Raw genomic sequence first — 11,182 nt, 5'->3', positions numbered from 1 at the left:
CCAGGGAGGCAATACCTGCCATGCCAGGAGTCAAAGTCCCAACTGGGGAAAGGGACCCCCAAGAGCCTCTCCCTTCCCTTGTAAGGACAGACAAGAACACACAAGAGGGCAGAGCATGGGGTCTTTATTGGACTGAGATGGGCTCAGTTATAGGCTATGATCTGGTTGATCCAGTTGCTGAACTTGCTAACCCGAGTGTATATGGCGGGCTGGTGCACGTTGCAGTTGCTGGTGCCCCAGGAGACAACACCAATAAGTACCCACGTGTTCCCTTTCTGGCAAACAAGAGGCCCTCCAGAGTCTCCCTGAAGAAAGGAGAAGGGAGAAGTTACCTCGGGGATTCAGGGGTGCCATAGGACAGAGCAGAGGATAGAACAGGATACTGATGCTCACCTGGCACGAGGAGGCCCCCGAGCCGCCTGCACAGATCATGGAGTCCGTGATACGTGAGCCCCAGTACTGCCTGCACTGACTCACAGTGACCAGTGGCAGAGCCACCTGCTGCAGGCGTGCTGGGGTTGTATTGCCTGTGGGCCAGAAGCGGGTGGTTAGGCCCCAGATGACTTGTTCCCACCCTACCCCTCTCACCCAGATTTTTGGCCCAAGTTCCTACCCACGCCGCTGAGGCGTCCCCAGCCAGTGGTGGCACAAGTGAGGCCTGCAGGCAGTGCCTCATCTGGGGAAGCCAGACAGACTGGTGTGATGCGTTTTGTGTACTGGGCTGGGGAGGCGAGCTTCAGTAGCGTCAGGTCATTGTTTAGGGTGGTGGGGTTCCAGGAAGGGTGCGTGATAGCCTGTGGAACCAGGAAGGGGCCATGTAGAATTGGGGTGGGCACAGGCCCCCAATGTTGATAGGTGCTGAGGGGCTAGCCTTGGGCATGCCTTGAATTCCTCATCCCCAGACCCCACCCACCTGCCCCATCCACTCTTCCTTTCTGGGTCTGTAGCCCAGACACTCACCTTTGAGATGGACAGAACCTGCAAAGGCTCAGCATTGGATGATCGGTCGTACTCACCCAGGACAACAAAGTGGCGGCCAGGGCTGCAGTGAGATTGGGGTTGGGCAGCCGCAGGGAGGGCAGAGCAACAAGAGAGCGGCATCCAGGGGGAGGAGGTGGGGAGAGGTGGCTAGGGGGCAGGCAGGGTGGGAGTACTCACGTTACTTTGCAGTGGGCAGCAGTGACCACCCAGGACTGGCTGATGAGGGAACCACCGCAAAAGTGGAAGCCACTGCTCTCCTGGGGTCAGGAGTCAGAAGTGGGAGTGGGCTGAGGCTATGCCTGAGCATGAAGCACCTGGTGCCCTGCCCCACCCCTAGGGTACACGTACCTGCAGGGATACCTGCCAGGGCCAGGACCCTGGCACTGCGTTCTCCCCGTTGACAATCCTCTGGCTGAAGCTCAGTACCGGCTTGATGGCAGGAATGCCACAGCCTGCTCTGCCATTGGACTGGTGAGAACCTGCTTCCCACACCCCCCTGCCAACTTCTCCCTACCTCCTCCTGAGTGCCCCCAGCTCTGCCCTGCAGAGAGGTCCAAATCAGAGAGGGCTTGTCACTACCCCTTCTTGCCCACAGCACCTTTAGGTCTCTCAGTTACCCATGTCCAATGGCCCCCAATTCTGTCCATCCTCTGACATCTCTCCTCACCTCCCCATTGCTCCCCAACTTCATCACCACCCACCATTTTTCTCCCTGACCCCTGGGATAGTCTCCTTTCTAGCCTTGCGCCTGCTCCAGGCCTCCACAGCCAGAGGTTTCTCCCTGAATTACATGTCCAACCTTCACTTCTTAGCTTCCTAAACCCTCCCTGGCTCCTAGCTCTGGCCTGATCTGTCCCATTTGTGAGGCCAGCCCCTGGGTGCACCTCTTGCCCCCCTCCAGCCCTGGCACATCCTTTTCTCCTTTAACCATTCTGTCCACCTGGTTCCCTTCCAGGCAGCTCAGCTGACCCCTGGCCATGAAGCCTGGGCTGGCTTTTGGGGCTAGGTAGCGTGAGGGCTGGTCATTCAGGGCTGGTCCAGGCCCACTCACCCCAGGAGGAGCCAAGGAGGCCCAGGCTAAGGGTCAGGCTGAGCAGCAGCATTGTGGCAGGTGTGTGGTTGAGAACTGGGCCTGGTTTTATGACTCTCCTTGTCCTTGGGCCAGAGTCCCAGGCCTAAGGCAAGCCAACTGTGTGGGCTTAGCCCCCTTCCATGCTCTGGTCAGGAGGAGGGTCTCTAGGCCAAGGTCCTGGACTCAGGCCTGGACTTATCAAAGCCCAGGTGTGAGGTTCTCACCTCCACCCTCCAAAGCCTGGTCTCTCATTGGCTCTCTGAACCACCTTGCATCCCAAGTGCTGAGCACTGGGTAGCAAGGACCCATGATTAAACTAGGTTTATGGTGACCACCTGGTGTCTGGGATCAGGACGTTTCCCAGGGCTGTCAGGGGTATCAAACTCAGAGAAACCTGCTCTGCACCCAGGGGTGATCCTGACTGGTGGAGGGAATGACAGCTGTGCCAGGTCTGCTGAGGAAGGCCAGAGCCATGTGGTCAGCACAGGGGTTCTGGCAGGTCACAGGTCCTAACAGGTAGCATCTCTGTGATCCCTCACAACTCGAAACAGGAGTCAGTTTGCTCAGAGAGATGGTGACTCTCCCACCAGCACATGGTGCATTTGGATCCAAACCTTCATCTGTCTGGCTCCAAAGCCCACGCTCTTGTTGATGAAAGGACATCTGGGAGGGGCCGAGCACACATGAGGGTAAGGTGTGAGTCTTAGTGACTGGCTGACCCTGGATGGAGGTTACAGGTGCACAGGTGACAGCCATCAAATCTCTGACAGCCTCTAGGCCTTGGGGCTTCTATGGGAAAGCTCTTGGTGTCTGCAGCCCATTTGTCGTAGAGCTCCAGGCTGAACCTGCACTGAGGAAGCGAAGACGACCCTATGTGCAAAGCTGTAGTTGGTAAGTTGACTGGGGTCCTGGAGGTGTGGGGGCTCTGACTCAAAACATCAATCAAAAGAAGAAGATGAGTTAATGGTTGAACAGAGGGATAGAAAAATATAATGTGATCAAACTATTATAAAACAGTATTAATTGCAAAATTGATTGTGAATATATAGCTATTTGATATACAATTTTTTCAACTTCTATGTTTTAAAACCTTCATAATAAAATACTGGGGGGAGAAACAATCAGAGTCCCAGGGATATCCAGCTCAGAGTAGACCCTCCTCAGAGGTTGGGCAGACTCTCACAGTTCCGAAGGTCCAGTGAGTCAGCTGTTCTGAGGGCAGGATGCTCCTGCCAGCACACATCACCTAGGCCGGCCTGCAGTGGTTTGCTAGATAAACGTGTCATGTCCCTCTGCATGAGCTCTGACCCATGTCAGCCCATCAGACTAGGGAGTCAGTTCCCCTGTTCACAGCTCAGCATGTGCAAATAGAAGCCCTGTTTGGTGTTAACACCTCAGGTGTGCTTGGTCATGGGAGGGGCTTCACAGGTAAAGGTATTGCAGGGCTGAGGAGTGTTCTGTGAGAACATACTCTTGGAGTCAGGGAGCAGCTCCTCAGTCAGCACTTTAGCCCTCAGTGGGGTCCACGGGGGCCTCCTTGACTGAGAGGTGTGGGCTTTGTCCTGGGACACTGATGAGCCAGGTAAAGACTCGGTAGGGGCAGCACATGTGGCCCATCTGGGTTTTACAACAGTCCCCAGTGGACTGGAGGGCAAGAGTAAGGCATGGGAGTGGTAGGTGGGGCCTCTGTGGTGTGGAGAGTCAGGAGGGGGCTTTCCACCTTGAGCGGCAGTGCTTGCCAGGGCTGGAGTCCTGGAGGAGTAGATGCCTGACGTGATGGGTGAAGGTCCCTCTTAGGCCAAGCCCTGGAGCCATGGCAGGGAGTGTCTTCTGAAGGTGTACCTAGGCAACAGAGTCCCCGTGGCTGCTTGTCCCCCTCCATCCAGGAAAAACACAGCCATCTGTTTAGGTGTTTTTTATTTCCCAGGTTTATTCCCCCTTGTTCCAAGCTCTAAGTACTATCCTGTTTTACTTCACTTCCATGGCCTGTACAGTTTCCTCCAGCAGCTCCAGGGTCAGTGGCTTCACTGTCTGGGACAGGACAGCTGTGGTCCCAGGGGCAAAGTGGTACTGGATGGGCCTGGGAGAGGGAAGGGATGGCCTCTCAACTTGGGCCCATCATGTAGCCCATCTGTTTCTTGCACCCCCTATGCTCCCTACTGTCCCCCCCACCCTTCCCAGTAGTCCCCTGTCTCCTATGCTCCCACCTTTCTATGGGCCTTGTGGGTGAGCTCAGTGTTCGCAGAAGCTTGGTGCCAGTCCCCGTTATCACACATGCATCCACACTGCCCCCAGAGCCCAGGTCACCTAGGATCCCTGCAGTGATGGCTTCCACTAGCAGCTCCTGCGCAGCCTCCAGCTGTGATGATACAGATGTGTAAAGCCTGATGGACCCTTCCGGTATCACCTTCCGGCTACACCCTAGAGGCTTTATTCATTTTGAAGCCCAGAGTATTTACATTTGCTCACACCCAAACTCCTCGCTTTTCCTACTCCCATCTCCCCCCCAAGCTCCCCTGCCCTGGCCTCTGCCTCCCTCTCAGGAGACCCTGTGTTCCCACTGCCCTCATCTTCATAAACCTCTTTGAGTCACTTACACCTGTGGTTCTGCTTACACTGCGATAAGCCAACCAATGTGGCCTTGATCCCCAATCTACGGTTCACTGCGTTTTCCTTTTTGGGCCTCAGACACCTCTGAAGCAACACGTGTCACCCACTTCCATCCCACCCCAAAATCCAGACTGCAGACCCCACTTGCTGTTCCCTACTCCTTGAGCTTCAAACGGTCCTCTCTGAGCTGTGGCTTCTCCAGCAGTATACACTTTGGCACTAACGGTAGTCTGCTGGAATAGCACTTCTTCACCCTGACTCCACTGGCCCCTCAGTCTCCACTCGGTCATCACCTCCTCCAAGAAGCCTTTCCTGATCTCTAGGCTACGCCAGGATATCTCTGTGTTATCCCAGCGTGCACTTCCCAACAGCGAACGCGCAGTGGGGGCCAGGAGTTGCTCACCCCCAGGTTGGGCTGGAACCGATCCTCCAGTACCGCCAGGGCTGCATCCTGGCCCGAACCTGCAGGCAGGAGGGGCATGTGAGGTGAGTCACGGCCATCTCATTTCGAGATGAAGGTGAGGCCAGGGTCGTGGCGGGATTCGTGGGGAAGGGGCAGAAGTGTTTACCCAGGGCCGCGAAGGGCAGACGGCTGTAGGAGCCATGGGGGTGCACGCTGTAGAGTTGCCGTCCGGTCCGGTCTACTCCGCCCACTATCAGTGACGCCCCCACGTGGCCCCGGTACCTTTTAGCGGAATGGGCGTAGTAAGCCACTAGCATACAGGTCCCGCCCCTCTGTGACACCGCCCCAGGCCCCTCCCCCCACCCTTTCCTGTTGTTTGGGGCCTCTTGACTAACATTGCTCCTTCCTGTGGCCCAGCTCCTCTTAGGCCGACCTTTTCCGGTCTCCAGGGCTCTTGCAGTCCCGCCCTTCATCCTGTCCCACCTCCTCTCAGCCCCACCCTCCCTGCAACAGCCCTCCCAGGGTCATCTTAGCCCCGCCCAGCACCGGAAGAGCGTTTGGCGCAGAAAGCGCGTGACCGTGGCCACGCGAGGTTGGCGGCCCGTGGACAGGGCGTGTAGCTCCATGTTGGACGCCGCCATTCGCGTGGTCATCTCGGCGTCCGCGGCTACTCCAGCCCCACAGCAGCTGAGAACGAAAGGAGGGTCGGTGTGGGCGGGCCTAGGATGGATGTGCTGAGTCGGGTTTCGTAGGCGAATGGTTGGGGATTTCTCACTAGATTTGTGGGGCAATGTAGTGGATCTTCTCGCAGCTTTTGTCCATCACTACTGCTTCGTTAGTGGCTCGCGTATCCGCGCCCAGGATGACTCCGTCCTGGGGAGGGAGAGGGGCCTCTAGCTCAGTGTTTGTCGGTTCCCCTAGCAGCCCCTCTAAACACCCCAGTCCCAACTCCCAGCTCACACAGAACACAAGGCCCGCGATGGTGGTCCCAGTCTTGTGTGCTTGAGGGCTCCGGAAACCCGGGAGGACGCGTTCTAAGGATAAGTTTCTGGAAACAGAGTGGAATGGCCCAGGTTGAGGTTCTTCTGGAACCTCATGACATTCTCCAACTCTGTCCCTGCCTCCCTCACTTCTGAGGGTGAGCCTGGGAACACAAGTTGCCCAACACACGCTGCCGCCCCTTCGCCCGCTCCAGAAACAAAGGCTTTGGGGCTTCCGGGAGTAGAAGCTGCATAGGCAGCTCACTCCCACTCACCTCTGGCAGTTCTCGAAAGAGAAGCCCCCTCGGGGCTGTAGCTCTGGCTTCAGCATCTTGAGGTGGGGCAGGCTGGTCCAGGGGTTGGGGGTCGACGTAGGACCTGCTCAGAGTGAGAAAGACTAAAGCCAAGTCCTCTGTCAGCGCCTTCCCTGCCCTCCCATCGCCTCTGATTCTTCTTTCGCTTTCACCTTTCCTCAGAGCGTGGCTGTCACATTTGTGCGTCGTTTTTACTTCTGGTTCTAGTCAGCTTGGCAAAGGGGAGGTGTCCTTGCTTGGCTTTCCATCCTGCTCCCTAGTCCTTTGTCTGAAGAGGGATAAATCCCTCCCTCTGACCGTTGTTCAGCAACTCCTGCCGCTTCCAGCCTGAGTCCCTAGCCTTGCCTATCCTGACCCCAACTCTAACCGAAAGTCCTTTGGCCCTAAGGCTGTCACATTGGCCAGGCTTCTGTTACTCGCCTCCCAAAAGTATCAGGCATGGCTGCCTTTTGTCTTCTCAGCTCCTCTCTTTTGTTCCTTTGCCTCCTCCCTGAAACTTGAAACACCAAAGCTCAGTCCTCCATCATGGTGACTGATCTTCCAGCTTCCCTGTCTCAGATGGTGTCTTCCCTCTAACACGACAGGTGCTGTGGGGCTGCCTATCTAGTGGCCTGGAAGCATGCTGGGCTCTGCCCATGGAGAAGCCTTATTTCACGTCCCAAATGAGCCTTTATTTATCTACATCTTTCTCCTACCGCTTTAGCCTCAGCTAGCATCCTCTCTCTTCTAGATACTGCACTGTCCTCCCTGCCTTCCCCAAGCTTCCTGCCTCTACCCACCACCCCAGGGCTACCCTTTACCTTGCAGAGAAGGGACTCTTTCTAGACTGGAAATCTGGTTACACTCTTTCCCTGGTTAACCCCTTCAGCAACTGTATAGCATTCTTAGGCTCAAACCCAAGGCTTTACAATGTCCCACATTACTCTTCTCATCTGATCTGATCTCAGAATGGCCATCACTTCTTCTGGGAAACTTTCCCTGACCCACAAACAAGATTCCGCCCCTTGGTGTTCCCTAAACTCTTCTCTCAGACCACTTAACTCCATTAATTAAACTTTCATTGGAAGAATGATCTGATTAGTGACTGTCTCTTTCTGATTCTAAACTCTTGTGCTTCTGTCACAGGCTTAGCACTCAAAAGTCCCTTCCACAGGTGGGTTCTACCTGCCCTTTGGGGAGTGGGTGGAACAGCTCACATCTTCCCTGCCCTGTACCCTTGGCTCCACGTGCCTCCATCCCACAGCTGTGTGTGCAACTATCTCCAGTCCCCAGTCCCCAGAGCAGAGGCAGGCTCAAGGCAGGCTATGTGCTACATAAATAGCTCAACCAGGAGAGTGGGAAGCTATCATCCTGGTGCCCAGTTCAATCTCAGGCTTCATCAAAGCCCATCTTGCCCTTCTGCTCCATAAAGCACCAGGCCTGTGGCTGTTGCTCAGTGAATCCTGTGCATGGACGCCACTGCCTTCTCTGCAACCCACAACACACATGCCAAAACTCAGAGATTAAAAGAGGGTCTTTATTCAGGGGTCTGGGGCCCTGGGCTGGCAGGTGGGGGTGCGGGAGTACGATGTCGGTAGGCACCTAGCAGGATGGCATTGATGTGCTCCAGTGTCTGGTTGCTGAAGACCATGTTGAGGTGCTGAGTCCCATGCAGAGGCAGCAGGTGCACAGGCTGTGGCTGGCTGCTCTGCCAGCGGGCACAGAGCTCAGTGCTGCGTGTGGCCACAGTGTCATCACCATCTTCATAGAGTATCCGCACGGGGTCTGTGTAGGGGAAGCCATGGTCAAAGATGTAGGTGTTGGGTGTGGGCAGGCCCACGCCATACAGACAGTATACTTCCACTCCAGGTGCTGGGAGGCCTGCCAGTAGGTCACGTGACTGTAGCCACATGTACCAGCCGTCCTCAAAGTGCAAGTCTGCAAAGAAGCGCTGCAAGTCACGGCCTGTGTAGTTGAAGGTGGGCGTGGAAATGAACACATGGTCCTCAGGCCATGCCTCTCTGGAGGGAAACATCCAAGGGGAGGTGGTTGTTATGCGCTGTTCCTCTCTCAGCTTGATGCTGGACATGATCGGGATGCCCTGGTTGTCACCTGTGAACACGAAGCAAGTTGGGTCAGGGAGCCAGGTCTGGGTTCCTTGGGCCCACAACTTGCCCCCAGCCCAAGCTCAGCTGGATGCTAAATCTTGTCCCTGCTCAATCCAAACATTGACTCCAAGCCAGAGCCTCTGAGCAGGCCTAGCAATGAGTAGGTGCTCAACGGGTGCTTTTTAAATGAGAAGCCCTGATGGTACGTCTGTGGGGCAGAGCTGTAGAGCCCCAGGAGGAGGCCAGGGAGGGGTCTCCTGGGGATGGGTGTACATGTATGAACGTGGGAGGATGGTGCAGGTAGTTCACCCTCAGCTAACTGGTCACTCTGGCCTGGGCTGCACAGGGGTCAGAGCTACGTTCTGGAAAGGATGATATTAGACTGGGCCTGTGTTTGGCACTTATTAACGTCATCTGATGAGCATTTCCCTCAGCAGACCATGATTATGCCAGTGTGTGCTCAACAGGTGGTAGCTATGCCACTTCTCAGGGAAGGGCAGAAGGACTTCTAGGGTCTGGCCCTCGCTTTGGCAGATCTGTCCTCATTAGGTAGATCCCTGGGAAAATGGGCCCCCAGAAGCAGAAGACAGCTGAAAGCTGAGTAGACAGGACGTGAAACCATAAGAAACAGACCTAAGTCCATGAGTCAGATTGTTGGGGTTCACTTCCTTTCTGTTTACTCTCCTTTTGTCACCGAAGCACCAAATCACCTAAACAGACTTCTGGCAGGAGCTACTCTAATGTCCAGGCCAGGCTCACCACCCTTGGTGGGGGGACTAGTGACAGGGGCCATACCCTACGGGCGGTAAATTATACACTTGGCTTGACATGGTGAGCAGAAGCAGGAGTGAGGGTAGGCCCATGGTCAGCTTCATCCCCCTCACCCCAACCCCCTCACTGACACAGGTGGTCCAAGGCCTTCTCACCTGAGGCCAAGACCAGCATGGGCTTGATGGAGCCCCCCCAAGGAGCCCCTAGAGAGATGAATCCATCAATGAAGCGGTCCTTCCAGGCCTGGGGCTGGCGCAGCAAGAAATAGAGCAAGTGTAGGCAACCAAGGCTGTGACCAATGAGGAAGACAGGCTTTCCATAGGCAGTGTACATCTCTTCCACCAGCCCAGCAAGCTTCTGGTAGTATTCCTCCTGCTGGCCTGAAGTAGGGTGGATGGAGTCAGGGCACTGGATGGGGTCAGGGCCCATCTGTCCTACCCGAAGCCCGCAGAGATACTCACTCGGCTCTAGCCGCCAGTCATAGGGGGCAGCCCGCACTGTCTCATCCCGCACATACCCATTGTTGACCAGATTCTGCACCAGTGTGTGCATGTAACCTGTGGGGGAGGCAGCAGCACTGGAGGCTCTGGTCATGGCTCCTGTGGGCTGACCACAGCTGAAGCCCTGCCCTTTCCCCCAGAAACACACCTGCCAGCTTGTTGTTGTCCAGGTACTCAACAGAGTAGGTCTTCCCAAAGCCAGGGACACGAATCTGTACACCAGGGGCATTGGACACACGCCCAGAGCTGCGGTTGTAGACAACCCTGAGGGCAGTGGGACATTCAGCAGGCCAGTAGCCAAGGGGCAGAGTGTGGGGGCTGGGGCAGAGCAGGTGGCACATACCTGGTGTTATCTATCCAGCAGTCCACTCCAAGGGGTAGGAACATATTGAGATCCAGCCAGATGGTGAAGAAGTCCTCTGTCTTGCGGTAGCACATCCAGTTCACCACATCTGGTTTATCCAGCTTGGCCTCCAGCTGATTCCCCAGGCAGCCAGGCACTGTGGGCACTAGCCTTCATTCTGAATTCCTTGCATTCCTCCCCCACCCCTCTGCCTGTCCCTCCCACTCTGCCTCTTCATCTCCCATGCCTTCAACACCCAGGAACTAAGGATGGGATCCTTTCAGATAACAGCCCCCACCCCATTCCCCCAGCAGCCCAAAGCTCTGGTTCCTCTCAGGCAGGGAAGGTGCTAGAGCCAAGGCCACTGACCCCTGTCCCCATAAGGAAAACACCTAGCTTGGCTCTCCATTAATGCCAAAGTCCAAGGTGAGAACAAATAGGTATGGGGGAATGGGAGCTGGAGACCTGTTCTCCAGGGGCTGGGCATCTTGTCCTTGCTGGGGTGGGGGCTGACTGGCTACAGCTGACCACAGTTTGTAATGCCCTGGCTAAGCCCTCAGGCACACCCACCCCCAACTCCACCCCTCTAGGGTAATCAGCTCAGAGACAGGAACAGGTGGTAGGGGAAGGGGTTGATTTCTCTGCGGGACAAGCCTTTGGACCCTCTAACACTGAGGCAGGTATCAAGGCTAATGCAGGGGCAGAAGGGCCTTGGCAGGGTCTGCTACCAGGGGCTGGGGCCTAGGCTCCCTGAGGTCTGGCCTGGTGCATCAGGGGCCTGTGGGGGCTTACCGAGGATGACGGGCCGTGTGTGGTTACTGAGCTCAGCCTTGGGCGTGGTGTGCGGGGGGAAGAGCACATTGAAAAGCCAGAAGGGGGTGGCAGGGGGGAGCAGCAGCCCCAGCAGCAGCAGCCCCCACTGCCATGGGGAGCCTGACGGCCCCATTCCAGCCCTAATGCCTGTTGCCCAGTGAAGCAGTCCTGGGCTGGCCTTATCTGGAGTGGGGATGGGAGGGGCTCTAAGGCCAGTGGGAGGGACAGCCCAGCCAATGGGGGTGGCCAGAGATTGCCGGAAAGGGGCATAGCCTGAGAGAGCCAGCTCTGGGCCTGGTTTCAATTCC

At 56.2% G+C, this 11,182-nt stretch overlaps 3 protein-coding genes across 6 annotated transcripts; all 3 read right to left on the bottom strand.

The window, feature by feature from the left end:
- Nucleotides 1-107: 107 nt before the first annotated feature.
- Nucleotides 108-2,139, bottom strand: CTRL (chymotrypsin like). The gene is made up of 7 exons (XM_029924834.1): nucleotides 2,033-2,139; nucleotides 1,330-1,433; nucleotides 1,159-1,238; nucleotides 961-1,042; nucleotides 614-794; nucleotides 394-527; nucleotides 108-305 (listed from the first exon to the last, which is right to left on the bottom strand). The coding sequence occupies exons 1-7, from the start codon at nucleotides 2,082-2,084 to the stop codon at nucleotides 144-146; spliced, it is 795 nt and encodes a 264-aa protein (XP_029780694.1). The 5' UTR covers nucleotides 2,085-2,139; the 3' UTR covers nucleotides 108-143.
- Nucleotides 2,140-3,953: 1,814 nt separating this feature from the next.
- PSMB10 (proteasome subunit beta 10) lies at nucleotides 3,954-6,530 on the bottom strand. 3 transcript variants are annotated; one of them, XM_029924831.1, is made up of 9 exons: nucleotides 6,513-6,530; nucleotides 6,322-6,424; nucleotides 6,027-6,114; nucleotides 5,842-5,939; nucleotides 5,613-5,753; nucleotides 5,233-5,348; nucleotides 5,067-5,125; nucleotides 4,261-4,412; nucleotides 3,954-4,133 (listed from the first exon to the last, which is right to left on the bottom strand). In XM_029924831.1, the coding sequence occupies exons 2-9, from the start codon at nucleotides 6,375-6,377 to the stop codon at nucleotides 4,022-4,024; spliced, it is 822 nt and encodes a 273-aa protein (XP_029780691.1). In that variant the 5' UTR covers nucleotides 6,378-6,424; nucleotides 6,513-6,530; the 3' UTR covers nucleotides 3,954-4,021. The 3 variants fall into 3 exon arrangements, with proteins under 3 accessions (XP_029780691.1, XP_029780692.1, XP_029780693.1); XM_029924833.1 differs by lacking the exon at nucleotides 6,513-6,530 and having other exon boundaries at nucleotides 3,966-4,133; nucleotides 4,361-4,412; nucleotides 6,322-6,503; XM_029924832.1 differs by lacking the exons at nucleotides 4,261-4,412; nucleotides 6,513-6,530 and having other exon boundaries at nucleotides 6,322-6,503.
- A 1,325-nt stretch (nucleotides 6,531-7,855) lies between these two features.
- LCAT (lecithin-cholesterol acyltransferase) lies at nucleotides 7,856-11,137 on the bottom strand. 2 transcript variants are annotated; one of them, XM_029924508.1, is made up of 6 exons: nucleotides 10,854-11,137; nucleotides 10,062-10,218; nucleotides 9,867-9,982; nucleotides 9,680-9,775; nucleotides 9,374-9,598; nucleotides 7,856-8,451 (listed from the first exon to the last, which is right to left on the bottom strand). In XM_029924508.1, exons 1-6 carry the CDS (start codon nucleotides 11,005-11,007, stop codon nucleotides 7,877-7,879), a joined length of 1,323 nt encoding a protein of 440 aa, XP_029780368.1. In that variant the 5' UTR covers nucleotides 11,008-11,137; the 3' UTR covers nucleotides 7,856-7,876. The 2 variants fall into 2 exon arrangements, with proteins under 2 accessions (XP_029780368.1, XP_029780366.1); XM_029924506.1 differs by having other exon boundaries at nucleotides 9,374-9,775.
- Between the last annotated feature and the right edge of the window lie 45 nt (nucleotides 11,138-11,182).

The sequence above is a fragment of the Suricata suricatta genome, chromosome 16 (assembly GCF_006229205.1).
Source record: "Suricata suricatta isolate VVHF042 chromosome 16, meerkat_22Aug2017_6uvM2_HiC, whole genome shotgun sequence".
Classification (NCBI taxonomy): domain Eukaryota; kingdom Metazoa; phylum Chordata; class Mammalia; order Carnivora; family Herpestidae; genus Suricata; species Suricata suricatta.
This window is presented reverse-complemented; position numbering and strand designations above follow the sequence as displayed.

Coding starts and splice junctions, on each gene's coding strand:
- LCAT (XM_029924506.1), bottom strand. CDS start 11,007: ATGGGGCCGTCAGGCTCCCCATGGCAGTGGGGGCTGCTGCTGCTGGGG. Junction 10,219..10,853: donor CACACGGCCCGTCATCCTCG/GTAAGCCCCCAC, acceptor TAGTGCCCACAG/TGCCTGGCTGCCTGGGGAAT. Junction 9,983..10,061: donor TGCTGGATAGATAACACCAG/GTATGTGCCACC, acceptor CACTGCCCTCAG/GGTTGTCTACAACCGCAGCT.
- PSMB10 (XM_029924831.1), bottom strand. CDS start 6,377: ATGCTGAAGCCAGAGCTACAGCCCCGAGGGGGCTTCTCTTTCGAGAAC. Junction 5,126..5,232: donor TCTGCCCTTCGCGGCCCTGG/GTAAACACTTCT, acceptor TCCTGCCTGCAG/GTTCGGGCCAGGATGCAGCC. Junction 4,134..4,260: donor CCCACAAGGCCCATAGAAAG/GTGGGAGCATAG, acceptor TCCCTCTCCCAG/GCCCATCCAGTACCACTTTG.
- CTRL (XM_029924834.1), bottom strand. CDS start 2,084: ATGCTGCTGCTCAGCCTGACCCTTAGCCTGGGCCTCCTTGGCTCCTCC. Junction 1,434..2,032: donor CCTCCTTGGCTCCTCCTGGG/GTGAGTGGGCCT, acceptor ATGGCAGAGCAG/GCTGTGGCATTCCTGCCATC. Junction 306..393: donor CGGGGGCCTCCTCGTGCCAG/GTGAGCATCAGT, acceptor TCCTTTCTTCAG/GGAGACTCTGGAGGGCCTCT.